At 40.8% G+C, this 22682-nt stretch overlaps 1 protein-coding gene across 1 annotated transcript; it reads left to right on the top strand.

The window, feature by feature from the left end:
* Positions 1-8990: 8990 nt before the first annotated feature.
* On the top strand, positions 8991-20886 carry LOC142848208 (serpin B9-like). Its single transcript, XM_075969946.1, has 7 exons — positions 8991-9294; positions 11094-11271; positions 11623-11760; positions 12223-12340; positions 15964-16106; positions 17219-17374; positions 19786-20886. Exons 1-7 carry the CDS (start codon positions 9089-9091, stop codon positions 20200-20202), a joined length of 1356 nt encoding a protein of 451 aa, XP_075826061.1. The 5' UTR covers positions 8991-9088; the 3' UTR covers positions 20203-20886.
* The last annotated feature ends 1796 nt before the right edge of the window (positions 20887-22682 follow it).

Below are 22682 nucleotides of genomic sequence, written 5' to 3'. Positions count from 1 at the left end.
GCCATTATGGAGCTAGTGAGAAACCTGGTACTAGGGAAATAATCAGGAATCCCCAGATAAGACCCTAAGAAATAGAAGAGAGGGTGCCTGAACTGGCCTTACCCTGTAGTCAGATTGATGATTATCTTAAATATCACCATAGACCCTTCGTCCAACAACAGATGGAAACAGAGGTAGAGAACCACATCAGAGCACTGGACTGGGCTCCCAAGGTCCAGTTGAAAAGTGGAAGTAGTGAGAATATGAGCAAGGACGTCAAGACCATGAGGGGTTCACCCACTGAGACAGTTTGCCTGAACTAATGGGAGCTCACCAACTCCAACTGGATTGGGAATGAACGAGCACAGGACCAAATGAGTCCCACTGAATATGGTTGACAGTTGGAGAAGACTGAGGGGCCACTGACAGTGGCACTGGGATTTGTCTCTACTACATATACTGGCTTTTTGGGATCCTATTCTCTTTGGATATATACCTTGCTCAACCTAGATGTAGTAGGGAGGGCCTTAGACTTGCCACAGGGCAGGGTGCCTTGCCCTCTATTAGGATTGGAGGGGGAGGAGTGGGAGGGTGTGTGGAGGGAGTGGGAAGAGGGGAGGGAGTGGGAATTTGGATTGGTATTGTTTTAAATAGTAAAATAATAATAATAGAAAAATTCATAGGCCTTGTGAGTTTTGTTGCTGTAATTTGCCAAATGCCTTAGTTTCTTTCTTTTAGCTGTAATACAATACACAGATAACCATGATGAAGGGTATGTTTTCAGCTCACACTTCTTGGTTACAGGCCATCATGGTGTGTAGGTTCCCAAGTCAGATGATGGGTGGTAGAGCATTGCCCATACCCCAGATTCTCTCAGAGAACACGTCTTTTTTTTTAAAAAAAAAAAACTATACCTCTAGAAAATTTTGCCTTGATAGTGCATAGTTATCATAATTCCCAGACTGTTAAATGGTATCAATGGCAAATTATTCCACAGGAGATGTTAAACAGCCCCACTTTGTGCAAATGTTTTATACAACAGTCATTGGAAATAATTTGTAAACTGTTTCCTCAATCTAGATTTACCATTACATCAATGATATTTTATTAGCTGATTCAGACTCAGATACCTTAGGAAAAAATGTTTGAAGAGGTAAGGAAAATTTTGCCTTCTTGGGGATTGCAAATTGCTACTGAAAAAATAAAAAGAGGAGAGTCTATTAATTACCTAGGAGATAAGATAGGTTTACAGAAAACTCAGTCACAAAAAGTACAAATCAGGAGAGATCAATTATAAACTCTTAATGATTTTCAAAAACTGCTAGGAGATATTAACTGGCTATGGCCTAGAATCAGATTAACAACTCAAGAACTAAGGAATTTATTTCAAAGCTTACATGGCAACAAAGACTTAAGTAGTCCAAGAAAATTATTAGCTGAGGTTGAGAGAATTGACTCTGGTAGAAAATAAATAACAGAATGCATATGTGGATCTCTTGAATCCAGAACTTGGTTGTATTCTGGTTATTTTACCTTCTATCCATTCTTCCACAGGGACTCTTATGCAGAGAGGAGATAATATTATAGAATGGATATTTTTGTCACAAAAATAGAGTAAAAAATTAAGAACCTATATAAAAACAGTTTCTGAATAAATTCTAAATATTTGAGATTTTATCAGTTAATGGGAAGTGACCCAATAGAAATTGTGGTACCTTTTACTAATGATGAATTTTTTCTCATTTGGGAAAAAAAATGAACATTGGCAAAAAGCTTGCAGTAATTTTGGGGAGAAATTAACAAAAATTATTCTCAAAACAAGAGACTTTGTTTTATAAAAAAAATAACTAATTGGATTCTCCCTCAGTTGGTGTGAGGAACACTGATTTCTCAAACCCCTACATTCTATATGGATGAAAATAAATCATGAAAGGCAGGTTATAAGTCAGGAACAATAAGCAAAGTGGCTCAAAGCCCTTGGATTCCATTTAAAAGTCAAAATAACATGCTATTCTCATGGTATTATTAGATTTTCTAGAACCTCTTAATATAGTTACTGACTCTCAATACGCAGAAAGAGTTGTTTTACATAGTGAAACTGCTGAACTCATTTCAGATGATTCAGAATTAAATTTGGTATGTATTCAACTACAGCAAGTAATCCGAAATAGAAATCATCCCTTGTATATAACACATATTAGATCCCATATGGGTCTACCAGTCCCTCTAACATGAGGCAATGATGAAATTTATCAGCTGTTGGTAGGAAATCTGATAAAAGCCTCATAATTGTGTAAGCAGCACCATATTAATAGCAAAGGCTTAATGAAAGATTTTTCTATCACTTGGCAACAAGCCAAGGAAATTATAAGGAAAAGTCTTATTTGTTCTTTGTATAACCACACTATACTACCTGCATGGAGTAACCCAAAAGCTGTAGCATGATTAATAAGAACCAGACACAGAAATTGGAGTTCAACCTGAAGGTCAGAAAAGCAAAACAGCTTGAAATATAAATGTGTCTATATATGGTTATAAATAAAATGGTTATAAATGTGGGTAAAGCCTATGGGTGGTAGAGAGGAAATAAAGGGGGATAAAAAGAGGTGCTAAGGAAGACGGGCCTTACGGACATAGGTAACGTGAAAGCATGAAAGAGATGGGGGTGCTTTGCGTTAAGGGGTCAGAGAAGTGGGGGAGGGAGGAAAAGAGGTGAAAGTACTAAAACATACTTTATTTGAAAGCAGCATAATGCTATCTAATGTACTATATATACCTTGATGCTATCTACATGGTATGGTAATTCAAAAAGTAAAATATGGGATGGGAATATCTAATAATATATGTCAGAAAGACGTCTCCATGAGAATGTCAAATTCCACATTGGCTTTAGAGAAGTATCTAAGAGGTCCTCAGCGTGTTAAATAGGGAGCTGCCATGGTGCCCAACAATCCCAGTTCAGGTATGTATTCAAGAAAGCTCAAAGTTTTATCCACACCAAAACAGGTGCACAAAGCTCATGGCAGCATATTCACTAATAAACAAAGCATGGAAACATTATAAATACTTACAACCTGATTAATGAATTAAAAATCAGTCTCTTGAAGATCTGGGAGGGAAGAAGGCAAGTGAACAAAGGAGGTGTGTGTATGTGTGTGTGTGTGTGTTTTCTGGGAATAGGAAAGATCTTCCTGCAACCTTTCCCACATTGCTTCTGTGGCCTGTCATTTCCTGTCAGACAGCTGTTTTGTGTCATTGGGTTGAAGTAGGAGAGAGAGATCAGTCAAGTCTAGGTGATTAACCTTGATTCACAGTTTTAGAAGGAAGCGCTCCCAGCGATGATCAGCACATCTGCACGCAGAACTGAGCAGAAGTCTCTACTCAAAGGTTAAGGCAGCAAAGTTTATAACACAATGTGATGACCAAGCCTTTGCATCCATTCCAGTCACCCATTATCTGAAGGGTCAAGGAAGAGTCAGTGTTTTCAACAGAGCAGATGACCATGTCCCTGAATACCATATGGCTAAAGTGCTCTCTACAGAAAAGCAAATGTGAGGGTAGTAACTCATTGTCCATCTGTGTGACCTCATCAGAGAAGAAAGAACTAGACAGCAGTAGGAGTTATGCCATACTTGGGAATGTAGGTGGCTCTCTAACAATCCATGGGCTCCAACCCTGATTTTATCAATTTGTTGCTACCTGTAAATTCTGAAGCAGGCTTAACTTTGTCTCCCAACTTCACAGTGTTAGTCAACTCTCCATACCTACAAGGAAACACTCCAACTAATCGACTTATAAAGAGACATGGCTTATTTGGGTTGACTCTGGAGGTTTCATGCTAAGGTTCACTGGCCTCAATTACTTTTGAGCCTGTGACAGCATGACATATCATGGCAGGGAAGGTGTAGCATGGGAAACTGCTAAGTTCCTGGAAGCCAGAAAATGACCAGAAGGAAGATAGGTGGTTGCAGCAACTACTGGGTACTAAGCCTTTAATGGAGGGAACTTTGTCTATATAAATAATGTTTACTTATTTTTAAAAAAGACAAGAAGATTGCAGAAAAGTGTGATATGAGATGCCACTAGTCTGGCTTAAGTAATACCCAGTTACACTTTTGCATTATAATTTTGAGTTTATTATAGCTTCTTCCTCCTCTCTCCCTCTGTCCCTTCTCTCTCTCAATAATTCTCTTTATACCGGGTTAAGTTTGCCCATCATCTACCCCGATACCTGCTTCTCCTTTGATCCCTTGCCTTACCCAATCAGGGTCTCAGTTATCTGGCTTTGGTGGCTGGACTGGTTGTAAGCTTGTGATAAATATTTGACATTATTGATTGACACAGAAACACCTAGGCCATTTGCTTGAAGAAAAACTTGCTCCTGTTTGTGCGTGTGCTTCCTTCCTCATGGTCATGAAACAAAAGACCAGAGAAAAGAGAACTCTGTAATACTGGTGTGTGAAGACAGGCCAGAGTATGAGAAGGAAGAGATAAGTAAAAACTCTTCTGGGTCCTTTCTTTTCTCCTATGGCTAAATGGAAAGGAGGATGGGTCTCAGAGGACTGAAGCTAACTCCAGGCAGGCAGGCAACATGGCTTGTGAAGATATATAAAGGTCCTGGAGGCTGTCCCCACTCTGAATCCCTCAATTGTGATCTTCCCTCCATTCTTGTTCCAAAGGTTTATGATGCTTTTTCTCCTACTTGTAGCACATATAATTCTGAGCCATGGCTTTTCTTTTTCTTGTATCATGACTAGAATAATGTGCAGTGCATAAATACAAATTTGGCCATATGAACATCTATGTATCAAATATAATGGCACCCACATTTGTAAAAGAAACATCAGTAAAGCTTAAATTATACATAAAGTCCCACACACTAGTAGTGGGAGACTTCAACATTCCACTCTCAACAATGGACTGGTTGGCCAGACAGAAACTTAACAGAGAAACAAGGCAACTAACAGATATTATGACTCAAGTAGACTTAATAGAGATCTACAGAACATTTTACCCAAACACAAAAGAATATACCTTCTTCCCAGCATCTCATTGAACCTTCTCTAAAATTGGCCACATAATCATAAAGCAAATCTCAGCAGATGCAAAAATTTTGAATAACTCCCTATATCTTATTGAGCCACCATGGGTTACAATTAGAATTCAACAGCAACACAACCTATAGAAAGCCTACAAACTCAGGGAAGTTGAACAACTCCCAACTGAACTACGACTGGGTCAAGAAAGAAATAAGAAAGAAGTTAAAGTCTTCCCAGAATTCAATGAAAATGAATGTACAATATATCCAAACTTATGAGTCACAATGAAAGCATTGCTAAGAAGAAAAGTCATAGTACTAAGTGCACACATGAAGAATTTGGAGAAATCTTACATAAGTGACTTAACAGCACACCTGAAAGTTCTAGAACAAAAAGAATCAAACTCATCCAGGAGGAGTAGAATGCAGAAAATTATCAAACCCAGTGCTGAAATCAGTAAAAATTGGAACAAAGAGAACAATACAAAGAATGAAAGGAATAGTTGCTTCTTTGAGAAAATAAAAAAGATAAACAAACCTTTATCCAAACCAATCAAAAGGTAGAGAAACAATATCCAAATTTTAAAAAATCAGAAAAAAGGGGGTCATAACAATAGATAGAGGAAATACAGATAATTATTAGGTCATACTTCAAAAGCCTTAATCCACAAAATTGGAAAACCTAAAAGAGAGTGACAACTTGCTTGAAAGGTACTATATACCAAAAATAAATCAAGAACAGACAAACAATTTAAACAGAATTATAACCCCTATGGAAATAGAAACAGTCATTAAAAGACTCCCAACAACAAAACGTCTAAGGCTAGATGGTTTCAGGGCAGAATTCTATCGGCATTTTAAAGAAGAGCTGATACCAATGTTCCTCAAATTGTTTCACACAACAGAAAGAGAAGGATTATTGCCAAATTCTTCTTATGAGGCTGCAGTTATCCTGAAACCCAAACCAAACAAGGATGCAACAAAGAGAGAATTACAGACCAATCTCCCTCATAAACATTGATGCAAAAATACTCATTAATATTGTCACTAATACAGGCAAACCAAATCCAAGAACACATCAAAAAATCATCCACAATGATCAAGTAGGCTTCATCCTAGAGATGCAGGGATGGTTTAACATATGAAAATCTATCAATGTAATTCATCATATAAACAAACTGGAAAAAAACCCACATGATCATCTCATTAGATGCTGAAAAGCTCTGACAAAATCTACCAACCCTTCATGGATACAAAGAACATACATAAACATCATAAATCCAATATGCAGCAAGTAAAGAGCCAACATCAAATTAAATTAAATGAAGAGAAATTCAAAGTGATTCCAATAAAATCAGGGACAAGATGAGGCTATCCACTCTTTCCAGATCTATTCAATATAGTACTTGAGGTTCTAGCAAGAACAATAAGACAACAAAAGGAGATTAAGGAGATACAAATTGGAAAGGAAGAAGTCAAACTTTCACTATTTTCAGATGATATTATACTATACCTAAGTGACCCCAAAAATTTGATGGGAGAACTTCTACAGCTGATAAACACCTTCAGTAATGTGGCTGAATACAAAATTAACTCAAAAAAAATCAGTAGCCCTCCTATATACAAATGATAAATGGACTGAGAAAGAAATCAGAGAAACAAAACCCTTTACAATAGCCACAAATAATATAAAATGTCTTGAAGTAATTCTAACCAAATAAATGAAAGACCTATATGACAAGAATTTTAAGTCTTTGAAGAAAAAACTGGGGAAGAGATCAGAAAATGGAAACATCTCCCATGCTCATGGATTAGTAGGATTAACAGTAAAAATGTCAATATTACCAAAAACAATCTACAGATTCAATGCAATCCCCATTAAAATCCCAACACAATTTTTCACAGACCTCAAAAAAAAACAATATTCAACTTCATATGCAAGAAACAAAAAACCCAGAATAGCAAAAACAACCCTGTACAATAAAGGAACTTCTGGAGGTATCATCATCCTTGATGTCAAATTCTATTATACATCTATAGTAATAAAAGCAGTTTGGGATTGGCATAAAAACAGACACATGGATTAACGGAATCTAATCAAAGACCCTAACATAAACCCACACACCTACGAACACCTGATTTTGAAAGAGAAGCCAAAAATATACAATGGAAAAAAGAAAGCATCTTCAACAAATAGTACTGGTGTAACTGGATGGCAGCACATAGTAGAATGCAAATAGATCCGTATCTATTGCTCTGCACAAAACTGAAGTCCAAGTGGATCTAAGACCTCAACATAAATCCAGTTACACTGAAGCTGAGAGTAGAGAAAGTAGGAGTAGTCTTGAATTCATTAGCACAGGAAACTACTTCTTGAATATAATATCAGTAGCGCAGACACTGAGATCAATAATTAATAAATGGGACCTCCTGAAACTGAAAAGATTCTGTGAGGCAAAGGACAATGTCAAAAAGACAGAACAGCAGCCTACAGAATTGAAAAAGATTTTCACCAACCCCATATATGACAGAAGACATATAATAGCCAGAACCTGGAAACAGCATTTTATTAAACCAAAACAAATGTCAAATCTTTACAGGGTACAAGACCATTGTTCCACAGAGATCTGCCTGCTTCTCCCTTTCCTGTGCTAAAATTAAAGGTGTGCATCACCACACCTAGCTCTAAGCTCTTAATTCCTTTTCACAAGTTGGATACTTAGCTGAGCAGGGTCTTTCCTTGAGGTCACCACTGCCTTTATTCCATTTCTTAATCTTTTTATCTCTTTAAACAGAGGACTTAGCTCTATTCCACTTCCTGGTGCTCATTTTCTCATCAAAAGCAACAGTTTGAAGGCATTCAAGGAGCTGGTGAAGCAGCTGGGATTCTTGCAGAAAACAGGAGTGGTCTGTCTCACTGGGCATGGTTTGAGCACATATGAGACTTCAAAGCCTGCCTCCATAGTGATGCACTTCCTCCTACAAGGCCACATATACTCCAACAAATCCACACCAACAAATAATGGCACTCCCTCTGGGGGTCTTTTTTTCAAACGATCAGAGATTAGTAAGAATACTAAATGCCACTGAATGTATGCTTTTTCAGTGCCTTGAAAACAAGGGTTTCTGACATAAATGCATCTGTCCTGGGACTGACTCCAAAGCTTCTGTCAGCATAGGCAGGTAGGCAAACATGACCAGGATCTAAGAAACTCTCTCGTACAGGGGATCTCATGCTGCCCTCTGCCCTTTGTGGGCACCAGGCAGGTACCTGGTACATAGACATACATGCAGGTGAAACACCCACATACATAAAATACATTATCTTAATTTAAAAGACTAAAGAAAGTGGGACATCTAATATACCAAATTAGAGGAGGTCTCTTTTCTTTGGGATCTGCAAATGCAATGTGTCCTGTCTAGGGATGGAGGACAGGACATCCTGTGCTAATTTGACTCAGTGTCTATTTCTGTCATTTTGCAAGGAGAACTCATCCAATGGAGCAATCTAAACTCTGGCAGTTGGCAAAGTCTCTTGAAACATTTTTATAATTATTCTTTACTAATAATAACTCAGAAGTCAAATATTGAGGTAAGATTCTGAATGATCAGAGAAGCGGCAGAGAAAAGGCCAGTGACCTCCTTTGTCTCTCTTTCCTGGAGCCAAAAGAGAATCTTTCTAAATTTCTCCATTTTACTTCCCATGTCTCTCTATATGTCCTTGCTCTCCCAAAACCTCTATGGCTAATTTTGGTCTATTATTAGCACACTCTGCCTTCTGATTCAAAGAAAACTTTATTGGCAGTCTCAGGATTGTCAGAATACAACCAAAACATCCCACAATAGTCTCTTCTAGAAGTTAGCACCTGAAATCTTCATGCTACACTAATGTATACATAAGAGGAGATCTGGAGCAAACACCTTCACAGCTGAATTCCTGGCCTGGAAAGAGGCTTGGGATTAACAATGGACAACTGCCATATGCTCTTTGCATCCTATGAATTTACTCCAATGGTATCCTACTAGCCAGAAATGCAAGGCTCTCATTAGATTTTTCTTTCTCCAGGACCCATGTGTTTCCCAACCCCCGCCAGTCTCAACCCTGCAGAGGCCAGACAGGATGAGGTCAGGCCTTTTACTCCTCCTCTGCCTGGGGCTCTGATCTCTGCAGGGTGTGGACTTCATGATCAGAGACTTCCTGAACTGGGTAAGCAGTTAAGCCCTACTCCAGGACAGCAAGCCTTGAACACTGTGCTGGGAGACTGCAAAATTGGCAGGTGAGTGCACCCGGCTCAGTCCAGGACTGTGGGTTCTGTGGGGGTCACCTTTAGAAGGCACACACTGAGTCCAGGAGATGGAAAACTAGGACTCTAGGATTAGGAAAAGAAATAGAGGAAAGGTGATGTCTAGTGGGTGTTTATAGAGGTGACTTCTTGAGAAATCTCACTTGGGCAGTGGTAATGGTGCTGATCTTAGTGCTGGGGTCCTAGAACTTTATTGATCCATCTTAGTCAGGCATAGACACTGCAGGATTTCAGTGGACTTCTCCTCTGTCCTCTGTCCTTCTTCCTCTCAGGTGCTACCACCTAGCCCATTTGACTAACTTTGCCCTCTACTCAAGGATCTGCAAAATAGTGTCTCTTACTTCTGGGCCCTTCTTGATGAGCAGGCTCTAGGCCAGTATGAAAACTCTTTATTTTCATTTTTAAAATGCCACCACATGTTGACTGAACACTCTAATCCCAAACTTTACCTTGAGCATGCTTCAGGAGCTTAGAATCAGGGTGTCAGACTTCTCCATTGCCTTCAGAGAGCTCTGAATATCTTGGGGGACAATAATCAGTAAGAGAAAGGAGAGAAAGGATTGCACTTAGGAGCCAAGAAAGAAATGGTTTGAGGTAGGAGGATTAGAGTCACACAGCAGGGACCCTGAGGTTGTCACTTCCCAATGAAGGAGGGATAGTTGAGTAGCTGGAACTCAGTGACAGTGAAGAGGTAGATGAACTTCTCAGTGGAATAAACACTTCAAGGATTCTATGGAATTTTAAAGAGGCATCAATCCACTTGGGCAAGAATGCAGGGATGGCAGAAAGGCCAGAAGAGGGGATCATCCTGAGGGTAAGTCATTGAAATAAATCAGCCTCATCTTTCCTGAAAAGCATTGGAGGAATTATGGGGAATAGCAAAATAACCTGGACACTCTCTCAGGATGCTGTGTCCTTCTGTCTGGGGAGAGGGTAGAAGTAGGAGTTGTGATGTTCTGAGGCTCCCTAGGGTAAGTGATCTGCATTTTAACACAGAAGAAAGCATTCCGGAGCAAGCTCCCAGCGTTCAAAGGTCATAAGACATTGAGAGCACAGTCATGGGATGTGCAGGGACTCAGATTTCGGTTAGGGTGTTAGGAGCAGTCACTTATTCTGGGTCAAGCCTTCCATTCACCAGGGACTGAGGCATGCTCAATAGAGAAGCAGCCTGGATAGCATTGCCTGATTAAGGCCACCTGAGCAGCCACTGCAGGAGGTTGCCCCCTGCTGCACAGCAGAGCTAATGACACCACCCTGCCTTTGGGTCTCATTCAGCACCTCAGGGTCTTTCCTGTAACAACTACAAACGTGGAGACACTGTCTAATGCAACCCGGACATCTCAGAGGAGTCTTCACAGGCACACACAGAGCTTTGCTGCAACCAGACAAGAAGACCTAGATGCTCATGGTTGTTTTCTTCTTCCTTCCTCTTCTCTTCTTCATCCTCATTATCCTTGATCTCAGAGAGAGGACCTGGACTTTATGGAAGGAGACTAAAGTCTACCTCTCTCTGTTGTGTCTTTGTGTGCTGTTCTGATGATCTGACCTTCTACCTGTGCAGATGGAACACGTGCTAGTTTGGTCTGTTGCCATGCGATACTTAGCTAATAACCTTAAAACTGGATGGATTGTGATTGAGAATAAAATTTTAAAACGCACTTAAGTACTTAGGAATTTTGAAATGAGAACCAAGAGTAGAGTCCCAGATTTCCCCAAGTCAGATCAGTGAACCTCCAGCGCTGTACTGAGTACCATTTCTCCTTTGCCTCCAGACTCTGCATCATGAACACTCTGTCTGAAGCAAACGGCACCTTTGCCATCCATCTTTTAAAGATCCTTTGTCAAAACAACCCTTCGAAAAATGTATGTTATTCTCCTGTGAGCGTCTCCTCTGCTCTAGCTATGGTCCTCTTGGGGGCGAAGGGAGACACCGCAGTCCAGATGTCTCAGGTAAGTTCCCTTTCACCTGACACCTGTTTTACTTGCCTTAGAGTTGCCGAGCAGTGAGGGTCAGAATACGTACACCCTGTTTCATGGGGCAGGAACTAAAGATGAATCATGGGTTGCTGTGTTCTAACTTATTTTCAGAGCAATATATTTATAATATTTATTGGCAAGGAAGGTGAATTCATAATCCTATCTCTTTAAATCCCAAACCACCCTGCATTAGATACTCATGTAATTTACTATGTATTATACTCATGTAATTTATTATGTGAGCCATCCCTTTAGCTTGAAAATTCCCTTGAAATCAAAATGTTTCTCACTGAGCTCACAGTGTTTTATTCTTTTCCTCCACAGGCACTTTGTTTAAACACAGAAGACAGCATTCATCAAAGCTTCCAGAGGCTTCTCAGTAATCTGAACAAGCCCAGCAGAAAGTACTTGCTTAGAATGGCCAACCGGCTCTTTGCAGAGATCACTTACGAATTCCTCCCAGTAAGTTGTATCAGTAGAATGACATCAATTGTATACAAATACTTATTGCTAAAGATTCCTACTGAAGGACTCTAGAGAAATTTAAAAAATTAAGAGACAAGTTCTAGCTAATGTTATGATGTGCATCTGTAACATCTGCATTTAGGAGGCTGAGACAGGAGGGTCATGAATTCCAGAACAGGGTAGGCTATATAGGGGAACTCAACTCCATAACGTTCCCCAAAGATGACAATTCTATAATGATACTTTGAAATATTTTAAATCTGACACTTATAAATTTTATTTATTTATGTCTGGTCATTCCCACTTACAAAGGCCTAGTACATGAAGACATTTGTTACTTAAAGTGATATCTACACTCACTTTAGTTTATTTTTTAAAGCCTTAGTATTCAGAGTGTTGGGATTCTTGCTGACACTTTAATTTTCAGTGTTACCTCTCTGATCACTTTTCTCTCCAAAGACCTTTAAGGAGTCCTGTCTTCGGTTCTACCACTCGGAGCTGGAGCAGCTGTCCTTTGCCAAAGCTCCAGAAAAGTCCAGGAAGCACATAAACACGTGGGTCTCCAAACAGACTAAAGGTCAGAATTTCAAGATATTTCACACTCACATTCTTGTCCTTACCATCCACCCCTCCCTCTTCTTCCTTCCCTCCTCTTTCTTACCTTTCCCTTCTCCCCACCCGCATGGACTAATCTCATGTTATTTCAGGGAGTCAAAGGGATGCAGACTAACATCATTATATGTGGTATAATTCAGACCGCAGTGAATTCATGGAAGTTTTATTCTGGCTCTTAGATTTAAAAAATACAGTTACTTGTATATTTCTTCAGGACAGAGTGGTTGATACAAATGTCATAAGAAATCATGGGCCTGACTTTCCAGTCTTAGCGGTTTGCATTAGAAGGCAAGGGTGGCTGTGGGGTCAGCAGTGATAAGAAGGGGTTATTTGGCTGTGGTAGGATATGCCTATAATCCCAACATTCGGGAAGCTGGGGTAGGCAAATCTCAAAGAGGCTACACTAGGCTTTTCAATGAGGTCAAGAGGAAAAAGGATGTCAATGGACAGGGAAAGGACTTGTAGTCTGAAGCCTTGTGGACTAGGGCATAGATCTCACACTTGACATGAAAACAGTTAAATTTGCAATTCTAGTGCAGTGCAGAACATGAGAAAAACATGTTCCTACCTTTCAAGCTTGGCATTCATCCAGAAAGAAGGCACTCTGGGAAAAAGTTCATCAGTTAACACGTGGCAGTAGTGGCTTAGGTGTTTGCCAGAAGAGATTAGCATGTGTAAAGATATCATTGTGTGTGGCTGCTAATGCTTCATGCATGAATTTCATTTTACCTAAGTAAAATGTATTTGAAGAGGAGCAGTTGGTATAGATCTAGAATCGGTCTATCTGTGAAATTCATCATATATATATATATATATATATATATATATATATATATATATAGATATATATAATGTCACAATAAAAAATAGAAGACAGGAGTGGTCCTACTGTTGGCAGGTCATGTGACTGCACCACCTCTGAGATGGAGATTCATGTGGAGATCTTCCCCATAATTTTACCCTGAGCTGGTTCTTCCTGCAGTCTGTGTTGTCTGAGCTCCCACCACATCTACCACTGTTTCTGCTTCCATATTTACTGCTTCAGAGTCCTTACTTATATTTTGGTAAAACTAGACACGACTTCCATTGGAGATACTGTCAGGCCTGCTCACTTACATTAACCTCAATGAGTCTCCCAATAGGGGTTGAACTTTATTTGTTTTTATTTTAGAGATGACATGCTCCAAAATTGGTCTTTGAAATCATTGAGGTCATTGTCTGGTAGTTGAACATTTCAGATGCCTCTGGATGCATTCTTTTTTCTGAAATGAAATGAAATATATACCCTGGTCATGCTGAAGCATGTATGGGCAGCCCATTATATAGCAGTTCATTGAACTTGTCCATATGAGATTTCATGGTCTAAATTGATGATTACCATTTACCAGGTCTCTTCCTCAAGAGGGTACCAGATCTCATTAGAGATGGTTGTGAGTCACCACATGGATGCTGGGAATTGAACTCGGGGTCTTTGGAAGAGTAGGCAGTGCTCTTAACTTCTGAGCCATCTCTCTTTTATGTGTACTCAGCAAATATTTGACAATTCTTATTGTAGTCTTTACCTATTGGGCACACTTGACATCGCAAGTTAGCGAGGATTCTCTTCTACGCTGAAAGGATGCTCTTTAAACAGAAGAAGGGAATCTGTCCTCTGACCTGCACTATCTCTTCCAGGGATGGACAGCACTCCAAAGTATATGATAACAATACCTTCTTCACAAACTACTTTCTGTCCTTGAGTCTCTGATGTGTTGTGCTATGCTGAAACTGGGCATGACTGTGGAGAGCTAGATGAGACACTGTATCTAACATTAGTGTATTAGTCAGAGTATTCTAGAGGAACAGAATGAATACGTATTACTAGGGGGATTCAGTAGATTGGCATATACAATACTGACTGAGTAGTCCCACAAAAACCATCTGCATGTGGAGAGGCTGAGAATCTGGTAGCTGCTCAGTCTATGGGGTTGGAGACCTCAGCAGTCTCAGCCTGGAATGGAAAGCCTAGAGGATTCCAGAGAGGCACTAGTCTTGGTCCACATGAAGACCAAAGCTACTGGGCTCCAGTGTCAGCTGAAAATGGCAGGTGCAGAGGTGTGAACAGTGCAGATGCACTCACCAGCGAGGGCTGAAGGCAGGCAGGGAAAAGCAGTGCTGCTTCTCCCTCAGTCCTTTAGTCGGGGCAGCACAGGAAGGCATTGCTTACTCTGGCGAGCGTCCTCTCACTTAGAAATGTCCTCAAAGACCTGCGCAGAGACATGTCTCTTAGTCGTTTCGAAATCCAATCAAGATGGCAACTGACCTTAGCACCCAGGGGAAACCTTGGTCTCCTGTGGCCCCTTCCACATTTCCTGCTTCTTTGTTTTCCATCCTGGAGTCATTTTTTTCAGCTTTTCCCACACCTGCTCTCTTTGAGAGACTTATGATGCCGAACTTAGTGCAGACGCCCCATCAACAAAGCGCACTGTAATCCAGAACTCCTGGACTCTAGTGATTCTCCAGGCTCAGCTTCCTGGTTGTGGTGGCGCTGTTGTAGCCATCTGCCCAGGAAATGTAAGCTTTGAGCAGTTCGAATTGGTTTTAGCACCTGAGACACTGAAAAATATGCTTAAATTAAGAGCAGTCATTAAGGCAATCAAAGTGATTTCAAACGTTGATGACCTGGATAAAGAGAAAATCCAGAGCCTTCTGTCAGTGCAAATTACAGATCCTTAGTGGTGGCTGGCTGGAGCCGCAGGTGGGAAGGGTCGGTGCCCAAATACCCAAATGCACCAGTGAGACCTTGGCTGATTGCTCAGGTAGCCAGTTGTCTCTGTCATATACTGCATGTTTTGGAAGTTGTGATTGTACTTCCTGCCTACTCAAGTAATATTGTCTCCCTTCTCAGGCTTTCAGTGGGCTTGAAGATTAGATAATCATGGTTACCTTCCTTTTTTGATTTAGCCAAGCCATTTCTGATGCAAGACTTTAGGATAGAATGTTTATTAAAACATTTAGCATGTGTTTCTTGCTTAATATTGTTTATGCTGGTTGTAATCCTAATTTTATACTTGATATCTGTTCCTAGTGTATATAGTTTTGTATTGGGTTTGGAACTCTCTTATTTAGACAAAAGGAGGAGGTGATGAGGAACCTCTGTGGATTGGATCAATTAGGGGGTGACCTTTTGGGTACCTAGAGAAAACTGCCAACCTGCCCAGCATTCAGTTTCTCTCTCTTTCTCTCTCTGGTTCCCACGCTACACAGCTGAGGTTGGACTTCTCGTTTCTGTTCCGTGAGTTTGTCCCTTATAATAAAGAAAATATAATTGGTTTATTTTGGAGTTAGCCTTGGATTCTTTAACCTGTGTCCTCAACTCCCAACAGACTTAGAAGTCTTTCACAATCCTCACCTTGGCCGTGTGGGCTTGACATCAAGTCAAAAATGGGTATTGTTTTTTTATTTGTTTTTTTTTTTTTAAAAATATGTTTATCCACAAGCACGAAATTTGAAAACATGATGCTTGGATCTGCCCAGATGTCACATCAACTTATTTCCTACACGTGTATTAAATGAACCTGAATAAAGTCTCTGTTATCTCGAAAGGGAAAATTCCAGAGTTGCTGTCAAGTGACTCAGATGATCTAGAGACCAGGCTGGTTCTTGTCAATACCTTATATTTCAAAGGAAGATGGAATAAAGAGTTTGACACAGAAGACACCCGTGAAATGCCGTTTAAGATAAGTCTGGTAAGTAACATTATCCAGAAGTTCATGCCAGTGTGATGAAGAAATAACACTGAGGGTTGTAATCGGCTGTGAATTTGTAGCTCTGGGGCTCAGTGGCAGAGATTGCATGTCCTGTGGGGTGCTGGGTTTGAACCTCAGTACAGGAAGAAGGAAAAGAGGTAAGTACAGAAAACCATTTGAAACTTAATTTTCTGAATGAAAGGTTAAACTCCACAAAAGATGATACAAAAAAAAGAGTCTTTACTGTCTGTGTTATTATGCCAGTGTGTGGACAAAGGCTTTGGAACATGACCCTTTGTAGATCACTTTAGATCCAACTGTGACTTTAAAATATTAATTTTATTAACAGCACATTTTTCCTGCTGGATAATTCATCATCTTTCCCTAGTAAATCCCTGTGCAGGTTGTGGTTTGTTTTCACCTTGACACAAGCTAGATCCATTAGAAATGAAGGACTCTGCACTGAGAAACTGTCTCCATAAGATTGACCTAGAGGAAATTCTGTTGGGTATTTCTTGATTTGGTGTTGGCCCAGCCCACTGTGGGTTGTCATGACTGTGTATGAAAGCAAGCTAAGAAGTCCATGGGGAACGAGCCAATAAGCAGCACCCCTCCACGGCTTCAGCCTGAGTTCCTGCTCTGACTTCCCTCGGGGATGTAATGTGCCCTGAGAGTTGTAAGATGAAATAAACCCTTTTCCTTATGCTACTGCTGCTCATGTTATTTTATCACAACTCTAGAAACCCTATCTAGAGCAGTCCAATATCTACTTCTAACAATTTTCTTTTTTGGTTTTTTCGAGACCTGTAGCTTTGAAGCCTGTCCTGGAACTCCCTTTGTAGAACAGGCTGGCCTCGAACTCACTGAGATCCGCCTGCCTCTGCCTCCCGAGTGCTGGGATTAAAGGCGTGCGCCACCACCACCCGGCCCTAACAATTATTTTTTAATGAAACCAGGAAGAGGCTGGCAGACATTGACTAAGTGTTCACTGGACCACATATAGTGTTTTCACTGTGAGTGCTGAGAACACTCCCGACATTAACTTCTGCTCACGTGGAAACATTCTGACCTCTCTGAATAACACCTTTTATGCCATTTATTTGTGTGTTCAGAAGGAAGAGAGACCAGTGCAGATGATGCGTCAGGAAGACAGATTTAACCTCGCCCACGTGAAGGAAGTACAGGCACAGGTGCTGGAGATGCCCTATGAGGGCCTGGAGCTGAGCTTTGTGGTCCTGCTCCCGGACAATGGTGTGGACCTCAGCCAGGTGAGGCAAGAGAGTCCCTAGCAGTCACCACACTAAAATGTCTTCAGGGAGAATCCAGTGTCCCTGGTGTCCTTTCTCATTAGAGCAGAGCTCAATGTTCTCAACTTGACAACTGCCATTTGAGTATTTAGTGCTTACAGACCCAGCTGCCAGCTCTGTGCACGCTCTGCGTTTTGGGATCAAATCTGTGTCTAAGACTCCCATTGTGGGTGGTGTGACCTTGTCATATGATATAATTTCATCACTAGGGAGATGGTACCCGAAAGGATGAAAGGAGGGCAACTCGGGCAAGATGCTTAGCATAGTGCTTGAACATAATTACCTCCCTGTAAATATAACTGTATCATAATTTTTGTTAACTATTTATTTTAATATGGGAGAATATAAAATAGACAGAAAAAGTATTGCCCTTTTACCCAAGAAAGAGGAAGAACAGGGGTGCCAGCTGGGCAGGACAAAGTCAGGCACATCATAATGCCACATCTTGGTCTTCCTTGGAGCAGGATACCCACAGTGTGTCAGCCACCCTCTGAATGGAGGGTAGTGCATCAGCCACACTCTGAATGGAGGGTAGTGCATCAGCCACACTCTGAATGGAGGGTAGTGCATCAGCCACACCCTGAATGGAGGGTAGTGTATCAGCCACACTCTGAATGGAGGGTAGTGCATCAGCCACACTCTGAGTGGAGGGTAGTGCATAGGCCACACTCTGAATGGAGGGTAGTGCATCAGCCACACTCTGAATGGAGGGTAGTGCATAGGCCACACTCTGAATGGAGGGTAGTGTATCAGCCACACTCTGAATAGAGGGTAGTGCATCAGCCACACTCTGAGTGGAGGGTAGTGCATCAGCCACACTCTGAATGGAGGGTAGTGCATCAGCCACACTCTGAATGGAGGGTAGTGCATCAGCCACACTCTGAATGGAGGGTAGTGCATCAGCCACACTCTGAGTGGAGTGTAGTGCATCAGCCACACTCTGAATGGAGGGTAGTGCATCAGCCACACTCTGAATGGAGGGTAGTGCATCAGCCACACTCTAAATGGAGGGTAGTGCATCAGCCACTCTGAATGGAGGGTAGTGCATCAGCCACACTCTGAATGGAGGGTAGTGCATCAGCCACACTCTGAATGGAGGGTAGTGCATCAGCCACACTCTGATTGGAGGGTAGTGCAGTGTGCATGACATAAGGGGTCTTTGTAAGCAGAATAGCTCCCCTGGCTCTTCCCATCCAGCTCCATAACTGTGGCATCACTTCTGGTGTTAGTTATTATCACTGACAAAATGCCTGACATGAATAACCTAGGAGAGAAAGTATTTATGTAGGCTCACAGATTCAGAGGGCTCATTTTATGTTACCTGGCACATCCTTGGTTTCTATTAAGGCAGGTGCATGTGGCAGATAATTCAGACCTTCAGTAAACAGGAAGCAGAGAAAGAATGTATATGGAATGAGAATGACCTTGAGAGATATACCTCCAGGCACTATTTTCATTCAGCTAGACCCCCTAATGCCTGAATCTTAGCAGCCTCCCAAACAAGGGTTCAGATATGAGGCTTTTGGTGTAATTTTATATTCATGCCCCAACAGCCCACAAAACACAAAGAACCCAACCCTAGATAGACATTTCCTTCCAGGATGGCTCACACCAATTCCTATCTTGACCATTTTTTAAAGGTTTTAGTTTCTATGGTTTATTGTTTTCAAAACTATAGATTAAAAACTTCTGTCTTATCCAGTCTTTCAGTCATAGAGTGCCAACAAAACACACAGAGGCTTATATTAATTTTAAACTGTTTGGTCTGTTAACCAGGCTTAATATTAATTTATTCTTCCAACTTGAGTTAACCCATAATTCTTGTCTCTGTTTAGCCACGTGGCTTGGTACCTTTTCTCAGTGAGGCATTCTCATCTTGCTTCCTCACTGTCTGACTGGTGACTGACTCTCTACCTCTCCTCATATCCGAATCATATTTGTATGGTTGCCCTGCTCTTACTTCTTGACTGGCTACTGGGCATACAGTATTTTATTAAACTAATATGAGTGACAAATCTTTAGAGCATAAAAGAGCACAAAATTAAATCTAGTTTAAACAAAACAAAACTAAAGCAAACACAATTTAAACCATTATCACCTGGACATGGACACCTATCAGAATAAATGATGTTTCAGAAGAGATTTAGGAGATGACAACTAAGTGTTCCTACTCCTGGGCTCCTTGGCCACCATGCCCATCAGGGAAGTCACACACAAACTAGCAGGTCAGTGGGACCCTTACAAAGCCTCTCTATGTAAATAAGTAGGACCCCCTGTAGGATGATGGAGGGTTCTCTGAGCAGGAAGTGACTATGAGCCTCTTGGAAAGACCTCAAGCATGAAACTGACAGTCTCTAATTCTGCTTTATCAGGTGGAAAACAATCTCACTTTTGAGACGTTAACGACATGGACCAAACCTGACTTTATGAAGAGCACTATGGTTGAGGTTTTCCTTCCAAAATTTAAACTACAAGAGGATTATGACATGAAGTCTGTGTTTCAGCACTTGGGAATGGTGGATGTCTTCCAAGGCGGCAAGGCTGATTTATCAGGAATGTCTCCAGAGAGAGACCTATGTCTGTCCAAGTTTGTTCACAAGACTGTTGTGGAGGTCAATGAAGGCGGCACTGAGGCTGCAGCATCTTCAGCTGGAAAAGATGTATTTTACTGCGACTGTGATGATGATGATGTTGTTCCAACGTTCTGTGCAGACCACCCCTTCCTTTTCTTCATCAGGCACAACAAAACCAATAGCCTCCTGTTCTGTGGCAGGTTCTCCTCTCCCTAAAGGCACAGTTACCATTTGGGAAACAGTTTACAACTCTGTGAGGATGGGCATGTAGGGGTATGAAAGCACTATCCTCCTGCCAGCCTCATCTAATGAGGCCAATATTCCTCTCTGTCTATCTTGACATTCATCTGTTCCCTTTGCCAGGTTACGGGACCACAGAGTGATTTGTTTTTTTGTTGTCTTTAGGAGCCAAACAAATCCAACAAGGTAGCCTATAGGGTTATCTAAGGTGACCCTAATAAACATCCTACACACTGCACAGAAAAGCCATGCCTGCTATATACACTGTGCTTTCCTGGCTCCTCAACTCTTGCCATCACTTGCCTTAACCTGTTCACATCTTAGTAAATACTTCTGTGGATGATGATCACAGATTTCCTAGTGATTGGCCCTTAATGCACATTTTAACTTTACTTTTCTTTGCTGTCCACAGGTCACCAGGTGTGTGCCCACCACTGTGTTAGGCTTGGGGGCAGGTGCAGACAGTGTGGTCCTCTAACAGCTGGCCTTTTCTATATGTTGTCATCTTATCTAGAAGTCCTGACAGCTAGCTTGGACTACCACATGTTCCCTCACAGGAGTCACGCTTCTGTAGACAATTGGGCTTCACCACAACCAACTGTAATAATAATTCTTTGAAGCCCTTAAAGGTCATTTCAAAATAAAGTCTGTTTTCTCATCAACCATGTTGTTTTTGAATTTTAATTGGGTCATTTACAGTGGTTACTTTATCTGTTTGCCTTCTACATGTTACATACTCGCCTAACTAGACCTTATAGTCATTAGTGGTCAAGGTCATATCTAAGGATGCCATATAACACAGGCTATGCCACTTATAGGTGGCATAAATGATTCCCCTATATAAGAGTGCCATAATTGGGCTTGAGAGAAGGCTCAGAATTTTGGAGAGCTTGCTGCAGTTGCATAGGAGCCAGGAACACTTTCCACTCTCTATATGGCAGATCATCACCTCCTCTAACTCAGGCTTCAGGGATACTGAGGCCCTCTTTCTCCTGAAATCGGAAGCCTGTATGCATATGGTGAATGCGACTTTAATCAGACTCACATGCATACAGACAAACTTAAAAATAAATAAATTTTAAGTGAAGAATGCAGTAACATTTTATCAATGTTTATGTAATACCTACTATTGTGCATTTTTAAATATTTTGCTTGTATTCTTTCATGTAATAAAATCAACAATACTTGGGTAAGAGATTCAGTATGTGTCAAAGCCATCTTCTCAGCACCCCATGGAACCATCTCTAAAATGGACTACACACTTGGTAACAAAGCAAATCTCAACAGATACAAAAAATTGAAATAACCCCCTGTATATTATTGCAGCACCATGGTTAAAAAGTTAGAATTCAACAAAAACACTAATTGCAGAAAGCCTACAAACTCAAGAAATTGAGAAGTGCTCAATTGAATCACCCCCTTGGTCAAGGAAGAAATATGAAAAGAAATTAAAGACTCCCTAGAATCAACAAAATGAAGGCACAGCATACCCAACCTATGAAAGCAGTGCTAAGAGGGAAGTTCATAACACTAAGTGCTCACATAATGAAAGTGGAGAAATCTTACACTAGTGACTTACCAACACACCTGAAAGCTCTAGAACAAAAAGAAGCAGACTTACTCAGGAGGAGTAGAAGACAGGAAATAATGAAATTGAGGGCTGAAGTCAATAAAATAGAAACAAGGAAAACAATACAAAGAATCAGTGAAACAAAGAACTGGGTCTTTGAGAAAATCAACAAGATAGACAAACCCTTATCCAAACTAATCAAAAGGCAGAGAGAGAGCCTCTAAGTTAACAAAATCAGAAATAAAAATGGGGACATAACAGCAGATCTCCATATTCTTATTATGCCACACTCAAGTTGGTTTTCCATTAAATCCCTGTCTGGATTTGAATATATCTATCATTTTTTTTATTAAGTTTTCCCAAGGTCTATATTTTGGCACAGAGATTAACTCACTTTCTCAATGCTAAAACAAAAATTAAAATGCTAATAATATTTACAATTGACTTTACATAAAATCCATCTAAACTAGTTATACTCTCATTTAATTGTGCCATTTTCAAACTGTCTAGCATATTATCATATAGAAACCTAAATCCTTCCATTGTAATGATTCTTTTCCATTTTTATTACTTTAAAAATAATATAAATCAAAATTTCCACTTCCTCCCCTCCTCCCTCTTTCCTCCCATTCCCCCAACACCCTACCCCTTCCAGTCCTAAGAGAGGGCAAGGCACCCTGCCCAGTGGGAAGTCCAAGGCCCTCCCCATTATATCCAGGTTGAGTAGGGTATGCATCCAAAGAGAATAGGATCCCAAAAAGCCAGTACATGTAGTAGAGACAAATCCCAGTGCCATTGTCATTGGCCCCTAAGTCTGCCCCAACTGTCAACCACATTCAGAGGGACCAGTTTGAGCCCATGCTCATTCATTCCCAGTCCAGCTGGA

This window comes from Microtus pennsylvanicus, chromosome 4 (assembly GCF_037038515.1).
Source record: "Microtus pennsylvanicus isolate mMicPen1 chromosome 4, mMicPen1.hap1, whole genome shotgun sequence".
NCBI lineage: Eukaryota > Metazoa > Chordata > Mammalia > Rodentia > Cricetidae > Microtus > Microtus pennsylvanicus.
The sequence above is the reverse complement of the archived record's forward strand: the minus strand, read 5'-3'. Positions and strand labels throughout refer to the sequence as shown.